This window comes from Phocoena sinus, chromosome 4, assembly GCF_008692025.1.
Source record: "Phocoena sinus isolate mPhoSin1 chromosome 4, mPhoSin1.pri, whole genome shotgun sequence".
In the NCBI taxonomy this organism is placed as follows: Eukaryota; Metazoa; Chordata; class Mammalia; order Artiodactyla; family Phocoenidae; genus Phocoena; species Phocoena sinus.
In genome coordinates, this window is record NC_045766.1 from 144791258 (window position 1) to 144818569 (window position 27312).

A 27312-nucleotide genomic window follows, 5' to 3' on the forward strand; every position below is an offset into this window, starting at 1 on the left:
TCTCTTCTCTCGCAGCTCTGGTGTGTTCCCTGGTCGTGTGTCTGGTCCGTAGACACACGGGTTCTGTGCCTTTGGGTCTCCACCCTGCAGGTCCAGGCTGTGATGCCTCTGATCTCTTTTTAAGTTTTTTCTCTTCCATTCAGTCTTGTCTGAGTTTTTAGTCAGATCTGACCATTTTTGTCCTTTTGTACCTTGCTTGTACATCTGCACGTTTATGTTGGTTCTTTCACGTACACATACCCGGTTTTAAAAAAAAAACCAACCCTAGGATCAAGTATACGTAGGTTACCTGGGTCAGAGGTTTTTCTACTCTAGACTGAGCAGAATCACTGTCTTCTTTGAAGGCCCAGCCAGATTTACTTGACACTTCAAAAAGTATATGTTCTCATTTGTTTTTAATAATCAGTAACAGAAAACATTGTTTTTAAAGGATGGTTCAAGAATAGTCTTTAAAGAAATACCTGTCTAAACCATGGCTATCAATTGTATACCCAGTTCAGTTTCAAATTTACGTTCAGACTTGATGACACTCTTTGTTTCAAACTTTCCTTCGGTCTGTAACTAGGAATCAGAGCTCTCTGTGCGCAGCCCAGGCCTCTCAGATTGGAGATGGCCTCTGCTGCCGGCATTACTCCGTGGGCCACCTGAGCCTCCGTGGGCCCCCTGAGCTGTCTGCGTGCCATCATCTGTGGCTGCTTCCTTGTTTTGGGTGGCCTTAGGCTATTGGAACTAATTTTAGGGCCTTCAATTCAAGTGTCTGCCCTCCTTTATTTCAAATCCAACACCTGCTGTACTTACCTGATCAATGTAAATTTTTATTTTAATCCAAAGTTCCTTGGTAGAGTCACTTCAAAAGAAAATGGAAAAAGCTTACTTTAGTTCGTGATCTTAATTGAGTGGAGGAAACTTGCAGGTGCACTGCAAACTACACTGACCCTAACCTGCTCGGAGCTGTCTTGCCGTAGAAAGTAGAAATGTGCTTAGTTGAAGAAATACGTGCGTGTTACTTTGACATGATATTGTGAGAAATCTTAACAGATTAAAAAAGTGAACCTGAGTGGCCGTGCTTTTGCTGCTATGGCGGCCTTGTGGAGGGTGAAGAGCTTGGGTCCCGAGCGGGAAGTGTCCTGGGTTCGGAACCGTGCCCTGCCGCCTGTCCAGTTGTGACCTTGGACAGATCACCTGGCCTCTCCAGCTGGCTGCTTCTCTTCGTAAGGTGGAGGTCCTGATGATACGGCAGCAGCTGAAGCCAAGGTGGCCGTACTGTGGCCTGCACACTGTCCTCACTTGGTCCCCCCAGCAAGCCTGGGGGCAACCATCGCTGTCACCTCGGAGCCGAGAGGGTGAGAACTTGCCGCGGCCCCAGGCTAGAAGGAGGTAGAGCAGGGCTTCAGCAGGGAGACCTGCTCCGGGCTTGGTGCCGATGACCCCTGTGCTGTAACCATGGCCATGCTGTACGGCCGTGCGGGTTTCACACTGCACAAAACGCTTGAATGGCATCCCTGCCGGTTGTGAAACAAGTGGGGGTTGTGTCCAGGCCGCCCCTCGTGCGGTCATTGCAGAGTCTCCTTTACTAAGATTTGGTGACATTTAACTGGAGTGACCAGCGGGTGGTGGTCACTCGGTACACTCGTCCTGTGCATGCCGCCTCAGTGGCTGTCCCCTCCCCCAACTGCCCAGCTGCAGTGCCTTTCCCAGCTCTGTCTACACTCGATACTCAGGACTCACCCACTCTCACCTCTGTGCAGGTGAGTCCCACACCTGAGTCTCCAGCCCAGACCTTTCTCCTGCTCTCCAGGCTCAGACCCCGGGTCCCCCAGCATCTTCTGGGGAATCACCTCATCTCCAACTTGGGACATCAGATTGACCTCCCGATGCCCCCCCCCCGCCCCGCCCCGCCCATCCACAGGCCTCCAGTCTCAGCAGCTCTGTCCTTCCGGGCTCTCAGGCCAAAAGCCGGGGCTGTCCTTTCCCTTCTGCCCCAGATCCAAGCTATCAGAACTGCCTACTGTGGCACTAGGGTGCGTCGGGTCTGGTTATGTCTTACCTTGTCCGCGGCCGTCAGGCTCTGACCACTGGGTCTGTTTACAGTACTCTCCTAACCTGTCTCCCCGCGTCAGCCCTGCCCCACACCTGTCCTTCCCCCGAGGCCAGAGGCCAGGCCCCATGGAAACTCCCAGGCAGAGTGAGCCGACCCTCCAGTACTTCTGGCCTCCTGGCTGTTCCTGGGTCACGCTGGGCTCTGCCTTGGCGTCTTCGCCCTCCGTCTTCTTGGAACGCTCTTCCCCGGGGCCTCACGTCAGCCTCCTCAGCGCCTTAGGCTTGGCTTCGTTGCCGTCTTCGTGGAGCCGTGCAGTGTCCTCTGACACGCGGGTCCTTTAACTGCTGACTGGGTTTCTTTTCCTGTTGGACGTGAGCCCCATGCGAGTCGGTGAACGTCCTCTGTTCACCGACAGAGCCCTGGCCCCGAGGATGGTCCCGGCACATAGTAGGTGCTTGCTCCCAGTTGGACGAGTGAGTGAATGTTTGCTGTGTTTCTTATTAAGAGATCTTTCTGAGGCGCCATGGTATTAAATCAAGTACCATTACAGCTTCCTGTGTGTTGATTATCTGTGAATAACTAAGGAAGAACTGACTCATTTAGAGACTGTGGAATTCTGATGGCATAAACTCCTTGTTTCCTTCTTGAAAGAGCAGAAAAACAGTTTTCAAGAGTCTTATCCTAAATTAATAGTCCAGGAACATTAAATGTTGGAATCTTTACTCTAGGACATAGATAAATAAAATTAATTAGGTACCAGGAATGTCAGAAGATGCTAAATGGTGTACAACTGTTTCTGACGTTCTCCTGGAATTCAGTAGTTATTAACTTGCATAGATGTGACAGCTGAAGCCCGAAATCGGTGTACTTTTAAAATTGGAAGAAGCTTTAAAGTGTTCTTTTAGATTACTGTCAATTTAGTGGTTCTAGAAACCATATCTGATGCAGCAAATCATTGCCATTCTGCTGTGAATTTCTTGATTCCCACGAATACAGGTATTCTATTTTTATGCTCCTCTTAAATAATCCTAAAGGTAGCAGAAAGAAATGGGAAGAAAAAAGAAGAACGTGATAGATGCAGAGAGAGGATGTTATTTCACCTGTGGGAACTTCTCGTGGAACGGCTCTAAGATAAGACGCGCTGAGAAAGGTGGTGCTCCGTTAGGGCCCCTCCCATCCACGGCCACAGACGCTGCATCAGGGCTCCACTTGCCTTGTCATTCCGGTGGGTTCTGACTCACTCTGATTTTCAAGAAAGCGGAAAACACGGCATTTATTAGGTGAGGAAGATTAACTGTGCATTCGGTCGTGTCCTTTGATGAGAAAAAACAAATGATCCCTTTATGAAGTGAAGGCTATATGCACGTAACTGCCACGTTTACCTGAGTTTTTATACGAATGTAGCGCGAATGTGAAATTGGGCTGTACGATGCGATAGTAGGAAGCCAGCTTGTCCTTGCGTTTCATAGAGTATTCGGTGCTCTATAGTTAAAAGGAACCTAAACAGACTCGATGTTGTCAAACCAGGCGTCTCGAGAACCGTGCTGCTGTCCCTCCTGCGCCCGCGGGGTAGTCGTGAGTGGGTGCCTCAGGTGCCGCGGAGACGCCGGGCCACGTGGCCCACCCCGCAGGACACGGACACCCGTTTGGGTCACGGGAGGGAGGAGGGAGTGAGGAGGCCTTTGGGGGTTTCCATGAGAACAGCAAGGCAGGGCAGAGTGAACCACTTAGGATTGATCAGTTTGAGTGACCCTGGCAGGCTCTGGGCTGTAGCGGTGGTTTCTGGTTGCCTGGTCCCTGCCCGAGTGATCTGGGGCAGGGGTGGGGCAGCAGGGGCCTGGAGGGAGGTTAGATCTCAGTGTGGGCTGTGGCTTGCGTTGCTCCTGGCCGAGCCCTCTGTTGTCTCTGCAAATCAGCTCATCCGGGAGGGGCAGTCTCTCCTTCCCAGGGTCTGCAAGGCCCCCAAATGCCAGAGCATCAACAAAAAGAAAATAGAGTTAAACTAATTTGCAGTGTGATGTATGGAGGCCACATAGACAGCTACTGTACAGAACCCAGGGAAGCAGAGTTAGAACGACTGCCGCTAGGAGCTGAGCTGCCCTGCAGCTGGGGACGGGGGTCGGAGGGCGTGCTCTCAGGGTTGCACTCTGGTCCCTCCCCAGGGTGAGCGGTGGGCTCTGTCCCACCAGTGCCCGCTGCCTGGAGCCCTGGGGAAGGGGTGCTGCGGGGCCACGTCTTCTGTGGAGCATGTCGGACGGGCACACACAAATCTAAGAGTCATAGGAGCTGCTCGATGTGACAAAACATGGCTCAGGCGCCACGTGCAGTCGTGGTGAAGCCGGCGTTAATTCGTGTGCACCTTTGGAATAATAAGTTGGAAAAGCGATGCTGGCATTACCAGGAAAGGAACGCTTTTTATGCAAGACACGGGCAGTTGTGTGGAGAGAAAGATTTTGACGCGTCGATTAACTTTTCTTTTGCTGAAGGGCTCTGCTACTCACACCCTCCCTGCACACTGACTCCTCCACAAGACACCCCCGTCCTCAGGGCTCTCGGATGCAGTTGCCTTTTGTTCCAAGGACAGAGACCCCAAGATGTGGGAGAGCATCTACACAGTGTGTCTGGACGAGGGGGGCTGAGGGCTGTGGGTTGTGCTGGGCCAGTCCAAGTGTGGGTCCCGCGCCCTGAGATGTGTGTGCGTGCGTGTGTCTGTGCGCGTGCGTGTGTCTGTGCGCGTGCGTGTGTCTGTGTGTGTGCGTGCATGTGTGCGCGCACGTGTGTGTGTGTGTATGCGTGTGTGTGTGTGCCCTGCTCTGCACCCCCCAGCGAGCCAGGTTGGGTGGGAAGGGGAGGGTCGTGCCTGCCTGGCGCCAGGTGCCCACGTGCCGGTGGGGCCAGCGGTGTCCCCAAGCCGCGGGGTCCTGGGCCCCTGAGCAGTGCTGCGTGGGAGCGTTACTTTGGGCGGTGTTATTTTGTGAACTGGACTCTTGGTGGTTCTACTTCATTATTTGAGGAATTGTGTATATTCTGGAGACGTTGGGGCTTTTTAGGCAGGACTCTGTTTGATGGGGAGATGGTGTCACACACACACACCCCGCCCCCGGAGTCATGTCCCTGCCCACTTGGAAGGGCTGAGGGCCCCTCCATCTGCGCTTTGAAGAGTGAGCGTGGGGCGGGGGAGGAGCCACCCTCCCACGTGTCCACGAGGGCCGTCACAGCCGCGCGGCTCAGATGCTTGGCTGAGCGCCCACCCCAGTGGCCGGGGGCTGGGACGGGGCCGGGCTGGCCAGGGCCGGCCCCGCTCATCGCGGGGACGCTGGCCATGGGGACTGTCCTCAGCATCCGCCGGTGTAAAAGGAGGCGCAAGAGACGCTCTGAGAGGAAAGGTAACTCCTTTGTCTTTCATTCTGAAGTGCAAATACCGGGCTTCCAACGCGGTGCAGTGCGGGAACGTGTTCTGACCTGCCTGTGAGTTTATCTTGTTGATGCCGGTTACTTCTTTTTTTTTTTTTTTTTTACATCTTTATTGGAGTATAATTGCTTTACAATGGTGTGTTAGTTTCTGCTTTATAACAAAGCGAATCAGCTATACATATACATATGTTCCCATATCTCTTCCCTCTTGCGTCTCCCTCCCTCCCACCCTCCCTATCCCACCCCTCCAGGCGGTCGCAAAGCACCGAGCTGATCTCCCTGTGCTATGCGGCTGCTTCCCACTAGCTATCTACCTTACGTTTGGTAGTGTATACATGTCCACTCCTCTCTCTCGCTTTGTCACAGCTTACCCTTCCCCCTCCCCATATCCTCAGGTCCATTCTCTAGTAGGTCTGTGTCTTTATTCCTGTCTTACCCCTAGGTTCTTCATGACATTTTTTTCCCTTAAATTCCACATATATGTGTTAGCATACGGTATTTGTCTTTCTCTTTCTGACTTACTTCACTCTGTATGACAGACTCTAGGTCCACCCACCTCATTACAAGTAGCTCAATTTCGTTTCTTTTTATGGCTGAGTAATATTCCATTGTATATATGTGCCACATCTTCTTTGTCCATTCATCCGATGATGGGCACTTAGGTTGTTTACTTCTGCTTTCCCTCTAGAGTGCCTCTCTTTTCTTCTGTTGGCATTTCGTAGAGTTTTAGCTAGGGACTCACAGAGGTAGATTTTAAAAACATGTCTCTAAACATGTCTAGAAATCACGTTAGCTTCAAGGTTTAATGTATTTTTTAGGAAGACATTTATGAAATCTTTGAAGTGTGTAGCTTTGAGTCCCAGGAGATTTTCCCTCTAGAGACAGATGCTTTGTAATTTCTCCTTTGCTGCCACTCTTCCTTACTGACTGACTTTTCTAACGTCAAAACTACTCCTCATGCTGTGGTAAGACTGTGGCTGCCGCCGTTACAGTGTTTTCCTTTTAAAGACACGGAGAGCAAATTCCTTCCGTTCAACACTCCAGATAATTTCAGTCTTTAATTCAACTTGATGTGTTAAGATCAATATTTTTTTCTTAACACCAGATTTAAAAGTTGCCTGTGACTATAAAAATCACAAACTCCTGGCTTTGGGGTGAATTGTTGCTTTAGGAGGTGTTGAGAGTTTGCTGTCTCCACGTACTATGCGTTAACCAACAGAAAATGTCTGAGGTGCAGAAGTGTTCCTGCTGAGGCGATAGCCGGTTGTTTTCCGGGTGCCCCCTCGTTACCCAGCAGCTGACAGGGCTGGAATGGGGTCTTTCTCCAGCACCGCATCTTTGGAGTCTGCTGTGACAGGAGACAGTCGTCTCTCCAGGAAAGAAAACGAGCCACGGTTCTTTAGTGTGGCTTCCCAAGAAGAGGAAGAAGACATTCATTTTGGAGTCAGCAATCTGTTGTAAGAGCACGTTGCTCACTGTAGCACAGACGCTGGTCCTAATGGAGCTCTGTGTCTAGGGGCGGCGGGGCCTTGCGATGTGTGACCTCTGTGGGCCCCATGCCCACCGCGTGTGTCCAGGACAGAGGCACCGTCCCCAGGGCACGCGGGCGTAGCCTTCTCGGCGCGTCCCTGCTGCTCCCGACCTGCACCTGGTTACGGCGTCGGTGTGTTTGCTCTCCTCAGTCAGGCATGAGAGAGCAAGGTGGCATTAAGACAAGCAGGAGGACATTAAGACAAAGGCAAAAGCCAAAACTGCAAGACATTTTCATCCAAATACGCTAAATTTAGACTTTTTTGCCACTGTTTTTCCTCCGTGGCTTCTCATTGCTAAACATAAATTCGGGAAAATTTTGAGAAGTGTACGAACCATTCGGTCATCATTCTTTCGGAACTTATCGTAATTCACGTGGTGTGTATTAGTCCCACTGTATACAAATTCTAAATGTCTTCACATGTTCTAGAATCTTATTCTTCGGTAGGAAAACCGTTCCCAAGTACGTTGCGGTTTCAGACCAACATCTTGAGAAATTAGCTGTTACAAGATGTAGCAGCGCAGCCCCGTGTATTAAGTGAGCCCTGTTCACTGGACGTTCCTGTGTCTGTAGATTCATTGTGAACGCTGCTAAACAACATTAGGTATGTGTTAATACACGTTCCTATTTATAACGTGCCCTATATTTGAAACTAATAATAATGCCTTTAAAAATTATGAGTATTCTTAGGACTGGCCATCCCATTTATACCAAATTGGGACAGTTTTACAAGATGTGAAATGCAGTCTTCTAGTATTGTCTAATTTTACAGCGCTCCAAATCCTGCGTGAAGACTGGCGTAACGTGCGAAAATGGCGTAACGTGCGCCTTTTCGAATTTAGTTATGTGTCAGCACCGTGTAGCAGCAGCTTCCTTGGTTTCGGTAGCAATGCGATTTCAGTGATTTTTCACTGCTCCTGTGGAAGGGTCGCTCCCTCCCCCACGGCAGGGTATTGGCGGTTTACTCTGGATGAGAGGCACATGGCTTAGCGTAGTCGTCAGAAAATTACGGTTAGAAGAGAGCAGTGTGCAACTTTAATACTGACCGGGACCCCCGTACAGCAGACACTGCTGTCTTGGCAGGTGCTGCCCCCTGAGGCCCAAGGTGGGTCCGGAGCCCAGGTCACAGTCCCGGGGACTGTTAGACCAGCCCTCCCCGGGCCCGACCAGTGCAGACGCTGTCGCCTTCTCTCCACTCACGGCACTGCTGCGGAGTTGCGGGACGGTGGGAGGGGCGGGATGGAGAGCCCAGAAGGCTCCTTCACCCCCCTGCCCCCCGCTTTATGAATGCCCCCCTGTATTTTGCGATTAAGGGCTTTCTCAGTGAGTACTTTGTCCTGAGTGTGACAGCACCCTTGTCTGTGCCCAGTCGTAGGCACGCCCTGTGATGGCCACTGTCGCCGTGCATGTACTGCAGTCAGCTGGGCTCCCTCACGTTTCCAGGATGGAGAAGTGAATGGGGGCGGGGACCGCTTACAGAAATGGAGGCCCGGAAGCTCTGATAGCGCTGGAGGACGGGGCATGGACACCCTGTGCCACCGAGGAGATGCCGACAGCACCTGAGGGAGCAGGCGGCTGTTATGCCAGGCTTCCACCTCGCTGAGAGACGCCTCTTGGTGAGGGGCAGAGCGCTGTGGCAGCTGGCGGCCTAGGGCGGGGCCGCATTCGTCCACCCACCCGTCCACCCATCCACCCATACACCGACCTAGCCATTCACCCACCCACCCACCCATCCACCCATCCATTCACCTAGCCATTCACCCACCCACCCCTTCAGCTGTTCATCCACCCACCCACCCATCTACCCACCCATCCACCCACCCACCCATCTACCCACCCATCCACCCACCCACCCACCCACCCACCCACCCATCCACCCACCCACCCATCCACCCATTCACCCATTTACCCACCTAGCCATTCACCCACCCACCCACCCACCCATCCATCCACCCATCCATTCACCTAGCCATTCACCCACCCACCCATTCAGCTGTTCATCCACCCACCCACCCATCTACCCACCCATCCACCCACCCACCCATCTACCCACCCATCCACCCACCCACCCATCCACCCACCCACCCATCTACCCACCCATCCACCCACCCACCCACCCACGCATCCACCCACCCACCCATCCACCCATCCACCCACCCACCCATCCACCCACCCACCCACCCACCCACCCATCCACCCATTCACCCATTCACCCACCTAGCCATTCACCCACCCACCCACCCATCCATCCACCCATCCATTCACCTAGCCATTCACCCACCCACCCATTCAGCTGTTCATCCACCCACCCACCCATCTACCCACCCATCCACCCACCCACCCATCTACCCACCCATCCACCCACCCACCCACCTAGCCATTCACCCACCCACCCACCCATTCACCCATCCACCCACCCACCCATTCACCCACCCACCCATTCATCTGTTCATCCACCCACCCATCCATTCATCCACCCATCTGTTCATCCATTCATCCACCCACCCATTCACTCATTCATCCAATCCACTCACTCTTCCACCTACCCACCCATTCATCCAGTCCACCCACCCATCCATCCATCTATCCATTCATGCAATAAGTAGCCATTAGAACCTTCTGTGTGCCAGCACCAGGGATTTGGGCACCCATGGGACAGGTGTGGGTGACAGGATGGCAGTGGCAGAGGGGTAGCTTCAGCTTTCAGGCCTGGAGTTCACTCTGGAATGGGCCACCTGAAGCACCAGTTGATGGGTGAGGAGGGGATTTCTGGGATGCACTGCTGCTGTGCTGTGTATATCAGGAAGGAAGGGATCTTAACCGATCTCTGGCAAGAGTGGGAGACACTGTGTCTGCCAGGAGAGGGCGCAAGTGAGGGCAGTTGCTGACCCCTGGTGGACAGCAGTTATGGATGGAAGGCCCAGGGCTTGCAGAATCTCTTGTGACAGATGTGTGGGTACATTTCATTGCACTTGTACAGATGGGCTTCCCAGCACACATGGGGGCCGTGCTCCTTGGGAAGGAGCTCCTTCAGCTGGGGGTGTGTTCCAGGGATGGGCAGAGTCACCCTGGTTTGACAGTTGGGATTCTAAAGCAAATGTGTGGAGTTAGATCTGTGGAATGTACTCGAAATACTGTGGGAATTGGATCAAATCTTAACAGCGCCTATTCTTAGCGTAAATATTAGTGTTCATATTGAAAGTGCAGCTCACAGTATCCTCTTTTTCCCTTTCATCCCAGAAAATAAAGTCTAATTTTCAGAGAAACGGATTTTAATTAGGCCGTGATGAACAGAGCAAGCATGGACCGTATTTCAAATGTGTTGTTTCTCTTCATTCATCTCGAAGGACAGAGTGTGGTTATAAAAATAATGGAGTTTCTGGTTATTAATCTTCACAATAATGTCCTACTGCTCTAAACAACGTCTGCGCCCCACCTATGCGTCTTCCCACCCCATGGCAGCCACTGATCTTTGTACTGTCTCCACAGTTGTGCCTTTTCCAGGATGTCATATGGCTGGAATCATACAGTCTGTAGCCTTTTCAGATTGGCTTCTTTCACTTAGGAACATGCATTCAAGTTTCCTGCATGGCTTTTCTTGACTTGATAGCTCATTTCTCTTTAGCTCTGAACACTATTCCATTGTCTGGATTGGGCCACAGACTATGTGTTCACCTACTGAAGGACAGCGTGGTTGCTTCCAGGTTTTTTCAGCTGTGGATAAAGCTGCTATAAATACCCACAGGCAGGTTTTTGTGTGGACATAAGTTTTCAGCTCCTTTAGGTAAATACCAAGGAAAGCGATTGCGGGATCCTATGGTAAGAGTCTGTTTAGTTCTGTAAGAAACGGCCAGACTGTCTTCCAAAGCAGCCACACCATCTGCATCCCCACTAGCAGGGATGAGGGTTCCTGTTGCTCTGCAATCTTGCCAGTGTTTGCTGTTGTCTGTGTTCTAGATTTTCACCATTCTAATAGGTGTGTAGGGGCATCTGACTGTTGTTTTAAGTTTCATTTCCCTGATGACAGCCGACATGAAGCACCTTATCTGCCATGTGTGTATCTTCTTTGGTGTGTTGTCTTCTGATTGTTGTTTTAAGTTTCGTTTCCCTGATGACAGCCGATGTGAAGCACCTCATCTGCCATGTGTGTATCTTCCTTGGTGTGGTGTCCGTTCAGGTCTTTGGCCTATTTTTTAATCAAGTTGTTGTCTTCTCATTGTTGAGTTTTAAGAGTGCTTTGTATGTTTTGGATAACAGTCCTTTATCAGCTGTTTCTTTTGCAAAAATTTTCTCCCTGTCTGTGGCTTGTCTTCTTGTTCTCTTGACATTGTTTTTCACAGAACAGGCGTTTTTAATTTTAATAAAGTCCAGCTTAGTGATTCTTTTTTTTCATGGATCTTGCCTATGATGTTGTATCTAAAAAGTCATTGCCAAACCCAAGGTCATCTAGGTTTTCTCCTATGTTATCTTCTAGGAGTTTTACATTTTACATTTAGGTCTGAGATCCATTTTGAGTTAATTTTTGTGTAGTTTGTAAGATCTGTGTCTAGACTCATCTTTTTGCATGTGGATGACCAGTTGTTGCAGTACCATTTGTTGAAGAGACTGTCTGCCCTGTTATATTGCCTTAGCTCCTTTGTCAAGGAACAGTTGACAGTATTTTTGTGGGTGTGCTTCTGGGCTCTCTGTTCTGTCCCATTGATCTATTTAGCTCTTCTTTCACCGATACCACACTGTCCTGATTACCACAGCTTTATAGTAAGTCTTGAAGTCAGATACTGTCAGTCCTCCAAATTTGTTCTTCTCCCTTCAATATTGTGTTGGCTGCTCTGGGTCTTTGCCTCTTCATGTAAACACTGGAGTCACTTAGTTGATTTCCACAAAACACCTTGCTGGGATTTTGATTGGGATTGCATTGAATCTGTAGATCGAGTTGGGAAGAGCCCAAATCAGCATTATTGAGTCTTTCTATCCATGTATATGGATTTTCTCTCCATTTATTTAGTTCTTTGATTTCTTTCATCAGAGTTTTGCACTTTTCCTCATATAGATCTTGTACATATTTTGTTAAATTTATACCTAAGTATTTCATTTGGGGGGGTACTAATGTAAATGGTGTTGTGTTTTTTATGTCAAATTCCAGTTCATTGCTTGCGTGTAGGAAAGCAATTGACTTTTGTATATTAGCCTTGTATTCTGCAACCTTTCTGTAATTGCTTATTAGTTCCAAGAGTTTTTTTTGTTGATTACTATGGTTATTTTAATTATTCCATGTTGCCTTTCACTAGAAAAAAACATGTGTTTTAAAAGTAATGCTTGAAGCTTATTTGCTATGCAGAGTCTGCTGTATCTAGTTCAGTGTGTACAAAATCTCTAAAGGATAACTGAACATCTATTATTTGGATGGTTTCCTAGGAAGGAAACGATTTCTTTGTAAAATATTATAAATTGAATGTTTTGAATATTTTAATGACATTAGTTTGTTTAGAAAGCAAAATATTGGAAGCAAAATACAAATCATGAATGCATTCTCTAAACATGCATGATTAAGTTGTTGAATTTCAGATTTTTCTTCAAATTATGTAAGAATTTTATACTTCAGTTACCTTTGTTAAATAAAGAATACAATCATCATTGAGTTTTTTGCTATAGCTGCGAAATTAGTCTAGCCTTTAGCAAGTTGCTTGATTTATAGTAGAGAATTAACATGAAGAATCTTCATTCTAACACTTCGCTCTTTAAAAATTGGTCGTGTATGGCTATTAAAACTGAAACCCTTCGCAGTCATTAAGAATATGTAAAACTTTTCTCAAAACCATCCTGTTCGGAGAGTAACATGGATAAAACCCGGTAATAATTGCCGGTAATTTTTGTCAAGTTACTGCTTGTCTTAAACGTTTTTTAATCTATAAATTTTTAGTGAATTCCTAAAGATAGCATTTTTCACCAGCACAATAGAGAATTCATGTTCTGATGCATCCTGAATATTAATAAGTTATGTTCTCTGTGTTTTATTCCAGAAAACGTTTTTTTCACCAAGGGAAGGGGAGGAATGTGTGCAGGTTGACGTTTCCACAGTGAGGATAAGAGTGCTGTCGGAAGCGGGTAGGAATGTTGTATTTTACATATATATCTACACCTTGGCTTACATCATGAACATCTACAGTGTGTAAGGAATCACACAACAGATGACCACTTACCCACCACCCACTTAGAAAATAAAGCATTGCCAATCGGATCATGTTATTGGAAGTCAGACGCGAACCCACGGGCAACCAAAACCGACACTGACCGAGTGGCACTGGTGGGTCCATCTTCCTCCTCCTCCGGGGTTTACCCCTTTCCAGGCCCACGTGTTAGCAAGCGCGTTGGTCAGTGGTGTGGGCAGCTGCTGTGTCCTGAGTCCGTCTCCCTGCTCCACAGTCCATGAGCCGCGGGCGTGCTTTGCACGCTGGTGCCCCGTCCTTTCCAGTCTGGGAGGACCAGCCCCACCTAACTGCTCCTTAGTTCAGAGTTTTCTTGACTATTCAAACCTGATGATTTTTCCACATAAGATCCGCTTTTCTAGTTCTATTTACAAAAAGAAGAGTTGAAATTATAACTGGAATCAAGTTAAACTTAAGTCCCAGGTCTTTCGATGCCAGGTTTAATGGTCTTTTCACGCCTCCCTGCCCGCCCAGTTCCACTTCTTAATGCTTACGGGACCCTGAAAAATGAAGAAGGCATTCGAATACTGCTGTCAAGTAAAGCTTTCCTTTACCTGGCCGCTCCTGGAATTTTGTTCCGTATGCGATTTTGGATGGGGTTTTCATTCTTATGTGTTTGTAGTCCAGGCCATATGAGGTACTTTGCAGAATGAAAGAAAAATGGTTACGTAAAATGCTCTGAAGTGCTTGCATTTGCTATTTTGCTTTGTTTTATAACCTTCGGTACGAGAGTTGGCATTTGTAGAAGCTGAAAATATTGGCTTCTGCTCTGCGAGAGATTTCTGCCTTCCACTTTTCTTCTTTTTTTTTTTCTACATCTTTATTGGAGTATAATTGCTTTACAATGGTGTGTTAGTTTCTGCTGTATAACAAAGTGAATCGGTTATACATATACATATGTTCCCACATCTCTTCCCTCTTGCGTCTCCCACCCTCCCTATCCCACCCCTCCAGGCGGTCACAAAGCACCGAGCTGATCTCCCTGTGCTATGCGGCTGCTTCCCACTAGCTATCTACCTTACGTTTGGTAGTGTATATATGTCCATGCCTCTCTCTCGCTTTGTCACAGCTTACCCTTCCCCCTCCCCGTGTCCTCAAGTCCATTCTCCAGTAGGTCTGTGTCTTTATTCCCGTCTTACCCCTAGGTTCTTCATGACATTTTTTTTTCTTAAATTCCATATACATGTGTCAGCATACGGTATTTGTCTTTCTCTTTCTGACTTACCTCACTCTGTATCCTCCACCTCATTACAAATAGCTCAGTTTCTTTTTATGGCTGAGTAATATTCCATTGTATATATGTGTCTGGCTTCCACTTTCATTGTACACGTACCCACCCACACTGTGCACAGCCTGATTATTTTCTACTGTGAGACATTTTCCCTGTCCTTTTTTAGAGCTTTAATATGAAAGAGCAGGAAAACGAGGCATGTCCTACGAACCAGGTGAGCTTTGGCGGTGCAGGGTTCTCCTGTGCCCAGACTCCCTGTCACTGTCACGGCAGGCATGGCCTCCTCGTCCCAGACCTCCAGGGAAGCCAGCCTCTCAGTGCACCGGCCACTATGTTGTGTGCCTTCTGCCTGCTTTTAAATAGACCTTTTTATTTTGAGAGAACGTACATTCACGGGTAGCTGTAAGAAGCAGTATGGGGAGAACGGTGTTCCCTTTACACAGAGCGCTGTCACAGCCGGGGTGCCTCCCCACCCGCAACCACTACTCTGCTCTCCATGTCTACAGTTTTCTCGTTTCAAGAATGTTATACAGTTGACCTTGAACAGCACAGGGGTTGGGGTGCCGATGCGAGGTGCAGTCGGAAACCCGTGTAACTGATAGTCGGCCCTCTGCATCCTCATCCTTGGACTCAGCCAGCCTCAGGCCATGCAGTGGGGTAGGTCGTGCTTAGTGAAAAAAAATCTGTGTCTCAGTGACCCATGCAGTTCAAACCCGTGTTGCTCAAGGATCACCTTTGTATACATGGGTGTGATGTATGTCACCTTTGGGATTGGCTTTTTCACTCAGCCCGATTCTCTGGAGATCCATCAGGTTACTGCGTGTGTCAGGAGTTCGTTGCTTTTCATCGTCGCGTGGTGCTCCACGGTCTACAGTGTGTTCGGCCAGTCACGTGCTGAAGGGCGCTGGGTTGTCTCCGGTTTGGGGCTGGTGTGAATAAAGTTGCTATCAACATTCCTGTGTACGTTTTCTATGTGAACGTAAGTCTTCATTTCTCTGGAATAAATGCCCATGTTTAGTTTTAAGAAACCACCAGACTGGTTCCCAGAGTGGCTGCACCGTTTTACATCCCCACCAGCGGCACGTGAGTGATCCAGTTTCTCCCCATCCTCGCTGGCCCTTGGGTTGTCATTGTTTTAGCCGTTCTCGTAGGTGTGTGGTGGAATCTCACGTGGTTTTAAGTCCCATTTCCCTAGTGGCCAATGAGGATGACCATCATTTCCCGCGGGAACATCCATCTGTGTGCGTTCTTCGGTGAAATGCCTCTTGCTAATGGGAGCGTGTGTTTTATCGTTGCGTTTCTTGTATGTTTTGTTTGTTGATGTGGTTTTCAGATATTTGCTCACAGTCCATAGCTTGTCTTCTCATCTTCGTAACAGGGTCTTTAGCAGAGCAAAAGGTTTTGAATTCCGATGGGTTCCAGGTCATCATTTTTCCCTTTTGTGGATTGTGCTTTTAGTAGGTAGTCTGCACACTCTTTGCCGAGTCCTGGATCCCACGGATGTCCTCCTATGATTCTTGTAAACGCCTTGTAGTTTCATGCTTTACGTTTAATAAGCCCGTGGTCCATTCCAGGTGAATGTGTGTGTGGGGTGTGAGCTCTAGGTGCCGACTACCCGGCACTGTCTGTTGACAAGGCTGTCCTTCCTTCATTGCGTTGCCTGTGCACCCTTGTCAACAACGAGCGGGTGTTCTGTGGGGGCCTGTCTCTGGGCCCTCTGTTTTGTTCTGTGTGGTCTGCCTGTCTGTCTTGGTGACTCGGACTTCGCAGGCGGTGTTGAGGTCCACTTCGTTTTCAGGACGGCTGCTTTAAACTTTCTCAGACGATGCTGACGTCTCTGGGTCGGCATCAGTTGTCTTTTTGCATTCGGTTTGAGATCTTCCTGGCTCTCAGTGTGATGAGTGATTTTCGATTGGAACCTGGACATATTATGTTACAAGGACCTGAGTCTCACTTGGACCTCTGCTTCAGCTGGCTCTCTCTCACGGCTCTCTGTTGGGGAGGGGAGACGCCGCCTCATCGCTGCCGGACGGGGGTGCACGTCCAGGTTCCCTGGCCTCCACTGGCACTGCTGCGTGGTGGCCTCCTGTGACACCCGCAGTGGGGAGGGGGCAGGCGCCTGGGTACCGCCAGGTGGGGTGGAAGTCCAGGCTCTCCGCCTGTTCTCCCTGACTCTGCATTGCTGGGGGCGGGGAGGGGGTCATCACAGCCCAGAGGGAATGAGACGCGAGGCTCCCCCACCCTATGTCCTTGCTGGATGGGAGGCTGGGGTCTGGCTGAATAGGGCAGTTTGGTCTGTCAGGTTCCTGTCCTGCTGGCAGGTCCTCTCCTGGTCCCTTGGCCAGAGAGACAGTTCTCGTTGGGTGTTTTGGTCTGCCCATTGGTGTTTCCAGGCTGCCGGCTTCTTCAACTCCAAGCCTGGGATAATGATACAAAAAGAAGACGTAAGGGACTGACCGCCACACCGTCCCCGGGTCCCCTGCTACTCTGCCGCCTCCCCTCCGCCCTCCCGAGCCTCCGCGTGCTTGCTGTGTCTGTGCCATCTGGGGTTTTCAGTCGGGCTAAACGGGGGACGTGCCCTCCGTCTTCCCACCACACGAGCCCCTTTGCCTGCTCTGAAGCCAGCTCTCAGCCAGTAAGAACACAGTGCTCTGGACAGCTTGAGTGGTTGCTTCCAGAACTGATAACTGAGCTTCTCAGAAGCGCCTTCTGAGTGCCTTTCTCACACAGCCTCTGTGCTTCCCGCATGCTATACCTGTGCATGGTCTTCACGGTGTGTCCCACCCCCTCTCCTCCAGGATCAGCTTAACCATCACACGCCCTGACCGTGGCCGAGAGGACCCTTGGAGCACCTGCATCTCACTGAGGGCATGGGGCGGCCTGGCACTCGTGCCCATTCCAGACCTCAAGGAAATTACTTTCATTGAAACTATTCCCTAGTGGAAATATTAAAACACACACCGATACAGAATTGTGTGGTGAGCCCGAGTGCCCATCAGGCAGCGCCAGCATTACCAGTTTCATCCGTATCTACTTCTTCCCACCACATGGGATCATTTTATAATAATAAACCCCAGGTATCATTTCGTCTGTAAATATTTCAGTATACATCACAAAAAGTTAAGCACTGTTTCCACACCTAAAATGACTGAAAGTTATTCCTTAATACAATCAGTCAGTCTGATTCATTTTAGGTTCTTGTAATACCCAGTACTGTGCTTTTCCTATAATAAACTTTCAGAAATTTACGTCGAAGTAATTCATCAATATAAAATGTTAATGCTTTAAAAACTGTCTGGAACAGTTCCTTAAATAAACGCGTCTAAATAAAAACTCATTTAACTTTTAACTCATTTAACTGTCTGTTCACCAGATATACAGTGAGAGTTAACGTCATTAACAAATGATTGTCACGGGAACTATTTTACATATATGTTATATGAGAGAGATGTATAAGGTATAGGCATGATCTAGCACATTTTAGTCACCGTTTTTCTCAAAAGCAATAAATTTGCCTCTTAACTGATTTATAATATAAATTTAATTTCTGTAAAAAAATGTGACTACAAAACTTGCAGATCTTCTTCCTCAGTGGCAATTTGACGGGACTCTTTATTACAGATCACATGTTAGTGCAGTCCTGCAAAGCGCAGCCAAGGTATTTAGGAAGAGGAAACTCTTAAATTTGTTAATAATTATGTAATTGCAATAATCGTTCTTTGAGGATTTCTTGTGGTTTCTCCTGACAGCAGAATAATAAGTTGTACGTGGCTAAGAAATTAGATCCGGTTTTAACAATTATGTGCTGCTTAGTTGCGTCCACGTGACGCCGCTCAGTCCAGGTGAAGGGGAGGAGTAGGGTGAGTGCTGTGGCGTATTCTTCCACAGCTTTATTTTATAACCCAAACCAAAGTCTCCCCAGAACAGAGATCAAGTGGCAGACGGGCGGGAGTTCCGTTTGGGGTTTGTCTTGACGAGAGGTGGCTTTCTGAGATTGAAGTGTGTCACCCTTCCCTTGGTTCGGAGCTCTCCATGGTCCTGACCCTTGGAATCCAGGCCGTCCTCCGCAGCGTGGCCCAAAATCTTCCCTGCCATGGTACCCGCCGCCGCCCCCCCCCGCCCCCCGCACCCCGCAACAGCAGAGTCCTGGCCGGGATCCTTGGGGGGACGCTGGGGGTCCTGTACCATGCTGAAGAGGTGGGAGAATGTTCTATCCAGAGGGCAGACCTAACCGTCCTTGTTCTGCGATGTTTTCCACAGAGGAGACTTCCGTCGTATGACTGGTACACTCAGTGTCATTTTCTTGCTCTTTCAGACAGGAACAGTCTCCGCCGGTCAAGAAACCCACACAAGTATTTTGCCATGGATGTAGAAGATGAAGAGAACATGAGTAAGACCTAGGCCTATCACATAGTATCAAGCGGCTAATTTTCTATTAAAAGCTTAGTGTTGTAAATTTATTGAATGGCACCAACTTGGGGGGGGGGTGATTCTTTTCCTTCGATACAGACTGTTAACGGTGGCATGTATTTAATTTTTATGTAATCTCTACAGTAGGTATCGGTGTCTGCTGTGGGCGTTTCCTTACAGCCGTTTGTCCGGATTTTCATTCCTTGCTGTCATCCTGGGGTCCTGATGCACATGCCCGGAAGGGGGAGGCTTGCCTCCAGGTGCATGTGTCATAAAGCCGCATGGCTTCGTGCTCTGTCACTGCATGGTTCTCATGATCATGGTCCTATTTCCATCTGTGTAAATCTGAGATAACCTTTGAGATTGGTCATTTGGGGTGACGGTGCATAAAATCTTCCCTTCAAATACGGTGGGTTGTCCGTGCGTTTTGAAGGAAGGGGACTCACATGAGTCTGTTGATCTTGTTTCCAAAGACTTTGATGGGCCTTCGGGCCAGCGTGGCCTGAAACTCCTTTCCACACTGCCCTCCGGGATGGAGGGGACGGAGGGGCAGAGAGCCTCAGCTTTCCCCCTCTCGACATTGTTCATAGATGTTCATAGATGAAGAGTTCAGTGAATACACTTCTCTGTTCTGTTCTGTCTTTAATCCCGGATAGCAGAGCATTTGTCTAAGGTTAAATGCTCCCACAGAAGTTGGGAGCTTTCGGTAGGGAGATCACAACAGAGACATCAGTGTTCTGGTATGTGTGTAACGTGCATTGTTACTTGTCCATGTTGAGAGGTCCCGGGAAGAACCCACAGGCGTGAGTGACGAACGGTCACCGAGGATGAGGCTACAGTCCACCACTTTCCCTCGGCCTCACCCAGAGCCCACAGCTGAGGCCTCGGAGTTGGCTTGTCTGCACGCAGAAGCCAGGGGTTCTGCTCCACGAGTGTAGTGGGTGCCGTGGAGTTGCTGGGTCTTTGCTGGGTGACCCCGCAGTCGTGTGCCCTCAGGCTGGAGGCCATTTCTGGGACGCAAGTGTGAGAAGACGTGACCAGGCGTGGTTTCAGTCCACGTGGCAGCACCTCCTCCCGAGGCCTCTGGCTGCCCGTGGCGCTGCCCCCGGCACAGCTGCTCTCGGGGTCTTTGGAACCCAGCCTGTGTTCTCAGGGGTCAGCCCACTCCCCACTCCCGCTGTCACCCACGGCGCTGGTCAGCAGGTATGGGAGGAAATGTCACAGTGTGCGTAGGGATATAACTATCCCCAGACTGATCCGGTAGTCTCTGACCGAGGTAAAGAATCCTTCTGAATACATTTTCTGGAAAGATAAACTTGGTTCTAGTGCTGGAACTTTGAAATGCCAGTCCTGTATTTTCTATCATTTTGAAAGCGATGAAGAATTTTCATCATGGTTAATATTCACATTTATGAGGTAAAGTAGCATGATATGGAAAGCGAAAGCATTTAAGAAGAGTTATGGTAGTGGGAGGTCTTTCTCCAATTTTAGTGTTTTATTTTCCTTTACGTAGTAGCATTTTTAGTAAAGTAGAACATGAACCGTATTTCCATGCTTCTGGAGCAAATAAGAACTTAGAATCTATGTGAACTGTCTGATAGAAAGTGTATTTTTCTATAATCAATACGGATTATTTTTATTTTTAAAAGAAAGCATTTGTGTGTTCCAGAGACTATAAACATTTGATTAAATGCATGTCAGGATATATTTATCACGATCTGACTTCTGTTCAGCGCTAACGTCAGAACTAAGCTGTCATGGAGCGGGTGATGTCCTTGCTTTGTTAATCTCAATTCTGTCCTGCCCCACCCTTTCTAACCTTTTGTTTCCCTTGAGCACCGAAAGGAGTAACCTATTGAGCTTTTGCTGGAGGATGTTATAAATGAAAATTTAGTGTCCATTCCGTCAGCTTTGTCAACTGGGAGAAGTGGTGTGTGTCAGGAGTACGTAGGAGGCGTGAAGTCTGTAGGGAAAGCGTGGCCACCTCCCAACCTCTGCCGCGGTGTGGTGGCAGTCTTCCCGGGGCCCGTCTCAGCTGAGTGGTGACAGCCCTGGGAATCTGAGAGCTTGAACTGTGGGGACTGGCAGCCGGTGACCCAGACTTGCTGCCGCGTTAAGCCCCTCCCATGGGTAGGGCCGATGAGCGCTTTCACTGTTTTTCTCAGTTTCCTTAGCATAGTCAGAATCTACTGTCACCTTATGTAGTAGAAACGGACTGAGGGCCACTGTATTGGGGTACTTGTAAACTGGCTTACAATTGTGAAAAATATTTCCGTTGCTTGAAAGACTTACGTGGATTCTCAAAAACTAGTGGTAGGTCTTCAAGTACATTCATGTCAACAGTATCGTGAAGCCCTGTGATAGTTACCCCTGAGCTTCCTGCGGCCAACAGCGTGTGCAAACTGACCAGGAAGACAAGGAGTTACTTCTTTTTCTCTTTTTAAAAAAGCTTTGTCTGATAAACTTAAAGGGAGAGTGAATGCTTTTTTATTCCCCTTTTTGCAATTAAAATCATATTATTTTGCCATGAACTTTTAGAGTTCTAAAATTATCTTTATTAATTGTGAAAATGAACTACCTTTAAATGGTAGGATAGCTAAATTATTCTGTAAATCCATCAAATATTTGTTTTTCTGAAAAAGACAAAGATGCCACCTTCAGTTGGGAAGTTAAGAGAGCTGTGGCCGTCTGCAGTGTCAGTCTTCCTGTCTTGCCTTGTATATTTTTTTTCTATCATGGGATGTATTAAGGATTCAGAGGCAGATCAGTCCCCATACATAATGAGAAAATGTTAATACTAGAAGTGAAGCTATATCCTTCAAAATAATTTCTAAAAGGCCAGAATACTTTACATAAGCAGTTTTCTAAGATCCATGAATCAGAACCAAATAACTGCACATATTAATTGCATCTTTTAAGCCAGAAGGACTAAGTAACTTGTGAATGCGTGTTTTAAATAATGTCTTCTTTTCTGGGAAAGGCTGCAACTGAAAGCCCGACATGACTATAGTATGAGAGTAGATGGCATTGAAAAGGAAGAAAATGCCAAAATAAAGTGTACGTTTGTCGATACTGATATTAGATTTATTAGCGTAAGGTCTTTCTGGGTTAGTTTATCCTCCCACATTTTGATAAACTTGAATAAAATTCCTCTAGATGCTTCGGAATATTCTCGTAGAAAAAGATGATTTAAAAATTCACCTTTTAATGCAAAAGCAGTCCGTGATACCAAATAGAAACAGGATTAGTTATTATTTCTCAGAACGTCAAATTACTCCAATTATTCCAGTTTAGGTGGATAGCTCTGTGGTTAAACGCACAGCTCCACACGTACGCAGCCAGGAACAAAATGTATAAGCACACATCACTTAACCAGTTACAAAGGGCGATAAAGGAATCTATAAATTTTGCATTTACAAGATCCTGCAACGAAGGCGTTGTAAGTTACTCTTTCTGGGCACCGCAGGTTCGAGCAGCACAGATGTTAAGGAAAACTGCGGTCTGGACGGTGCGCCCCCCAAGGACGGCAGCGCCCCGGGGCCTGGCGAGGGCGCCCCGCTCTCCAACGGGGGTGGCGGGGGCGCCGGCAGGAAGCGGGCCCTGGACGAGAGCAGCAATGGCCACTCCAAGTTCCGCCTGAAGAAGCGGAGGAGGGCGCCGGGGCCCGCGCTGCCCAAGAACGCGCTGATGCAGCTCAACGAGATCAAGCCTGGCCTGCAGTACACGCTGCTGTCGCAGACGGGCCCTGTGCACGCCCCCCTCTTCGTCATGTCCGTCGAGGTCAACGGGCAGGTCTTCGAGGGCTCCGGCCCCACGAAGAAGAAGGCCAAGCTGCACGCGGCCGAGAAGGCCTTGCGCTCCTTTGTCCAGTTTCCCAACGCCTCTGAGGCCCACCTGGCCATGGGCCGGAGCCTGTCCGCCAATGCAGACTTCACGTCCGACCAGGCCGACTTCCCCGACGCGCTCTTCAACGGCTTCGAGACCCCGGACAGGCCGGATGTGCCCTTCTACCTGGGCGCCAATGGCGACGACTCCTTCAGCTCGAGTGGGGACCTCAGCCTGGCTGCGTCTCCCGTGCCCGCCGGCCTGGCCCAGCCACCCCTCCCCGTGCCCCCGCCGTTCCCACCCCCGAGCGGGAAGAACCCCGTGATGATCTTGAACGAGCTGCGCCCGGGACTGAAGTATGACTTCCTCTCGGAGAGCGGGGAGAGCCACGCCAAAAACTTCGTCCTGTCTGTGGTCGTGGACGGGCAGTTCTTCGAGGGCTCGGGGAGGAGCAAAAAGCTCGCCAAGGCCCGGGCCGCGCAGTCCGCCCTGGCTACTGTCTTTAACTTGCGCCTGGACCAGACCCCGTCCCGCCAGCCTGTCCCCAGCGAGGGCCTCCAGCTGCACTCGCCACAGGTGAGGAAAGCCGCCCGAGCGCGGCTGTGTGTTGCTCACGCTTTTAGACGGGGTGCGGTTGCCGTGGTCACTGGTGTCTTCTCGTCGCTCTGTCCTCAGCACGGGGAGGCCCTGGTAAGTCCGGCTGCCGGGCGGCCTTCCCGTGACTGTGCCGGTTGTGTGGCCGCTGCGAAGCCCAGCCAGGGCCGTCAGGTGCAGTGTGGTCAGTGCCGCCCACGGCGGGTGGGCCGAGGTGCCCTCCCTGTGCCGCCTGCCCCTGTGGCGACCACAGCCCACGGCGGCCCGTCGCGGAGGGACGGGAGGGGAGGGGAGGGCCGGAGCCCTGGCATCTTGCCCCAGCTCAGTGGGGTCCCCCCTCCGTGTCTCACCTGGGACCCAGGTACAGGACAGGTGAGGCTGGCGGGTCAGCAGCTGAAACCCAAGTCTGGGTCAAGTACCAGCACCTCACGGATGCTGTCCAGGCAGAGGCCGAGCTGCAGCAGTGGCGAGCACACGTCAGAAGGGCCGGGGCGTCGGGGCCTCTGCCAGCGCTCCAGAGCCCGCCGGGTGCCTGGGGGTCTCGGCACCTGGAGTTCCCCAAGGGGTCCCTGTGGCTCCCCTGCTCAGCCGGAGGTGGGCACCCCTCCTAGTTTGGTCTTGGACAGGGCGAGAAGGGGGAATATCAGGGTGAAATTTCAGTGTGAAGAGAGGGGACATTTCAGGGTGGGCTCTGAGGAGTAGGAAGGAGGAAATGATGTTCAGTTGTCATCAACACCCTAGAACTCTTCGGTTATTTATTACTTCTTTTCCTGGAAATCCAAAATTATTCCGGTCTATTGTAAAAATGTTTCTTTCAGGGAGAAAGTTTGACCCTCTTCTCTATTTCTTTCTGTCAAAATATTATTCACTTTGAAGATAAAATAAACACTGATCTGAGGAGAAAAAAATGAAGGACTCCGAATTGACAGGACAGCCCACATTCGCTCAGGAAGCTCGGCTTCCGTCTTGCCTTTCTGTGACCTCTGTGCAATTGTCACCCGGGAGGACCAGAAGTTCTCGGTTTTAAAAAAAGGAAGTTTATTTTCTCGCTTAAAGCAACCAAATACAGCATCAGTATAAAGTAACATATTCAAAGGATTTCGCTGATTTTTTCTGCTCTTTGAGCCAAGTAACCGCTTCCCGTGTATTAACTTCTCGTTAATATTATTCATAAGAACCGTTAGTCCATTTATCGTTTTACACATGGGCGGCACTAGTTCCCGAGGGATTTTTTATTTTCAGGTTTACTGTTCGTTAGAGCATTTCAGCCTGAGCCACAGTGGCCCTGTCTTCCCTTACCATTGGCAGTCATGTGAAGAGACTGGACTCGTCAAATGCCGTGACCCCCCGTGCTTGGTTCTGCGTGGGTGACACCCCGGGGGGGGGGGGGCGGGGAGGCGGGCGGAGGTCTGCATGTGCGTGGGTGTGTGTGTGTGCGCTGGCAGCCTGCCTCTACCCTGGCTGTTATGTCAGTGGGGAGCAGTGACCAGAGCCCCTGGCTGGTGGAGCCTTGCCCGGGAGGGGCCGTCTCCGCCCTGCCCAGGTGGCCTCTGTGGCCCAGGCCAGTCAGGTCTGGGAAGGTGGAGCCGTCTCTCCCCCCGCCCGAGCCCTCCCCGCTCACAGGGCCCCCAGGGTGGTTGCCAGGCCCCGAGCGGTACCTCAGGAAGTAGTCGTGTCCTCGTCGCAGGACCTATGCCGGCCTCCAGAGGGTCAGTCCTTACTCTTTCCCCTGGGAATTTCCAGACGTATGGTCTAGAGGGGGTGAAACGTCCTGCTGTCTTGCGAGTGGAATCCTTGAAGGGCGTGGGTTGGCCATCCCTGGTCTCAGGACTTTTTGCCTCCATGGCGTTCACGGTGGCATCGGAGGGTTTAAAATCAGACAGCGTTGCCCACATGGTGTGTGCAGGGCGGTCTGTCAGTAAACTTGGTGGACGTGGCTGGACCGAGCTGTCCCCCGGGGCCCAGCCTCGAGCTGACTTTGAGCGCATGTACCTTTTGTTATTATATCTGCCCCGAATCTAGAGGGAGATTGCTTCACGCCCAGTCCCTTCGGGGGACGGGAGGGCGGGCCTGGGCAGAGGCTGTCGGTGCAAGTGCCCGACTCCACGCTTTCCTGCTTTTCTCTGAGTTCGGAGCCCCGCCTCACCCTGCGTGGAGCGGCCTCTGTTCCCTCTGCCTTCCCCTTCCCTCCTGCTGTTCTCTTCCCACCGGAGGGCATCGTCCCATCGTGTGATTGCACGTCCTGACTTTCTGTCCGTGGCCTCGCTGCCTCTCCTGCCTGCACACCTCCGCCCTCTGTGCCTCTGTCTAGGGTGCAGAGTGGGGCCCCGTCCCTGCTCTTCTGGCCACACTCTGTGCCCTTGGCCTTGAGCACCGCCTTCTGGGGCTTGTTGCTGGTGCAGTGGCAGGTGAAAGCATCCTGATGACGCTTCTTCCCAGAGAAGCCACCGTTTAGGACAGGTGGCTTTTCTGTTCATTTGGGAGCATTTTATTGAGGGCCCCGCTGGGGACTCCAGACCAGTGTGAGCTGGTGGGACGTGGGTCCCGCGGGCTCCTGGCACACACCTCCCATCAGGCATCGTTTCCCAAAACACCGAGGGTCCGTTCTATCCAAGATGAATCATAAGCTGTGAAAGTAGGACCGTGTCCAAAATCTCACCGATGTGTTCGCTTCTGAGAAGCACTCCCTTCGGTCCAGTGGCTCCCTGGCCTGGAAATGCACCACGAGAAGTCTTCTAAAATCACATTACACTTGCCCTGTACAAGTGTAGCCTCTGGTGCATTCTGGTGTCACTCGATCTAAGTGACAAATGCCCTTACGGGCTCTAAGCGGTGCTGGTTTCTGAGTGACTGGACCACGGTAATTATTTTTAGATGTTGAAATCACTGAGACACACATGGACTGGGTGCCTTTGGGAGGGAGGTACTGTGAACTTAGTGATCCTGCAATGTGACCGCCCTTCAGACCTCCCCTTTCTCTTCCCACGTGTCCCCCGTGGGGCCTCGCCAGCCCTGAGCTGACTGGGCCGCACCTCCTGTGATCTCACTTCTTCCCAAAGCCCTGCCACTCGGGGGCTGTGGCTGCGGTACTCGGAGCCGCAGAGGGTGGGAGGGGGGTGACCAGGCAGGTGCTCTCACCTCTGGACCTGGGTCCCTCCCCCGGGGCAGGGCTGTTGTGAGGAGGCCTCACCTGCTCAGGTGCTGGCTCCCATGCAGTCGGGCTCCAGACTGTCCTTCTGCAGAGACCCTCGCACGCCCCTTGGGCGTCTGTTTCCAAGGAACGTCTGGGAGGAAAAAATGCGCTCGCGTGCATACACTCACGCACACACACACACACACACGCGCGCACACTTGTTTGCCAGGCTTACCTTTGTGGTTCCAGAGGAGAGGCCCCGGAACGTGGCCCCAAGGGGAGCACTAAACCCCTGCTTGGTCCGCAGGTCTTAGCCGATGCCGTGGCGCGCCTGGTTCTGGAGAAGTTTGGGGACCTGACGGACAACTTCGCCGCCCCCCACGCACGCAGGAAAGTGCTTGCTGGAATCGTCATGACAACAGGTAACCATGTTGGCGGTGTGTCCACCTGCCTGCTTTCACGCTTAATAAAGGTGAAATGCTTTCAGTCTAGAAAAATCTCTGTGACACCAGCAGGAGGTCACTTTTTCATTCTCCTTCAGAATGTTTACCATGTGCAAATAGAGGAACTGCGCTTATATTTTTCCCCTACAGGTTCATCTTTTTAACCTAAGGTTTTCATCTGGAGAAAGAGTCCTGTATTAATATTTGATCCCTGTAATCTTATGTGAATGGCCTTGATCGACCCTGGAAACCTGCAGTTCTTACTTCACTTGGAAGTAGGACTTAATCCGATTTATCCGTTAATGTTAACGCTGCCACATAAATTTCTGTGTGACTTTTACGGGGGAGAGAGGAAGTCCTAGCAAGAGTAGAAAATCTGGGGCGGGGGGGTAAAGCACGCTTTGGGGTAGCAGAAGAAGCCCTATTAAATTTGTGTCTAAGTTCCCAGCAGCGAAGGGAACCCTCCCTGAGTTCTCGTGCCACA

The 27312-nt window shown here is 50.2% G+C and overlaps 1 protein-coding gene across 9 annotated transcripts in view; it reads left to right on the forward strand.

Annotated features, from left to right (window-relative positions):
• ADARB1 (adenosine deaminase RNA specific B1) overlaps positions 1-27312 on the forward strand; it is a 117183-nt gene that overhangs the window by 56325 nt on the left and 33546 nt on the right. For 5 of the 9 annotated variants that reach the window (XM_032631121.1, XM_032631115.1, XM_032631112.1 and 2 more), the window contains 3 exons: positions 18739-18813; positions 22300-23234; positions 26693-26807. In XM_032631121.1, coding sequence (XP_032487012.1) covers positions 18786-18813; positions 22300-23234; positions 26693-26807 — 1078 coding nt within the window. In that variant the 5' untranslated portion in view covers positions 18739-18785. Of the gene's footprint in view, positions 1-13006; positions 13092-18738; positions 18814-22299; positions 23235-26692; positions 26808-27312 lie in introns of all 9 variants that reach the window. The other 4 variants (XM_032631119.1, XM_032631116.1, XM_032631117.1 and 1 more) reach the window with 1 other exon arrangement.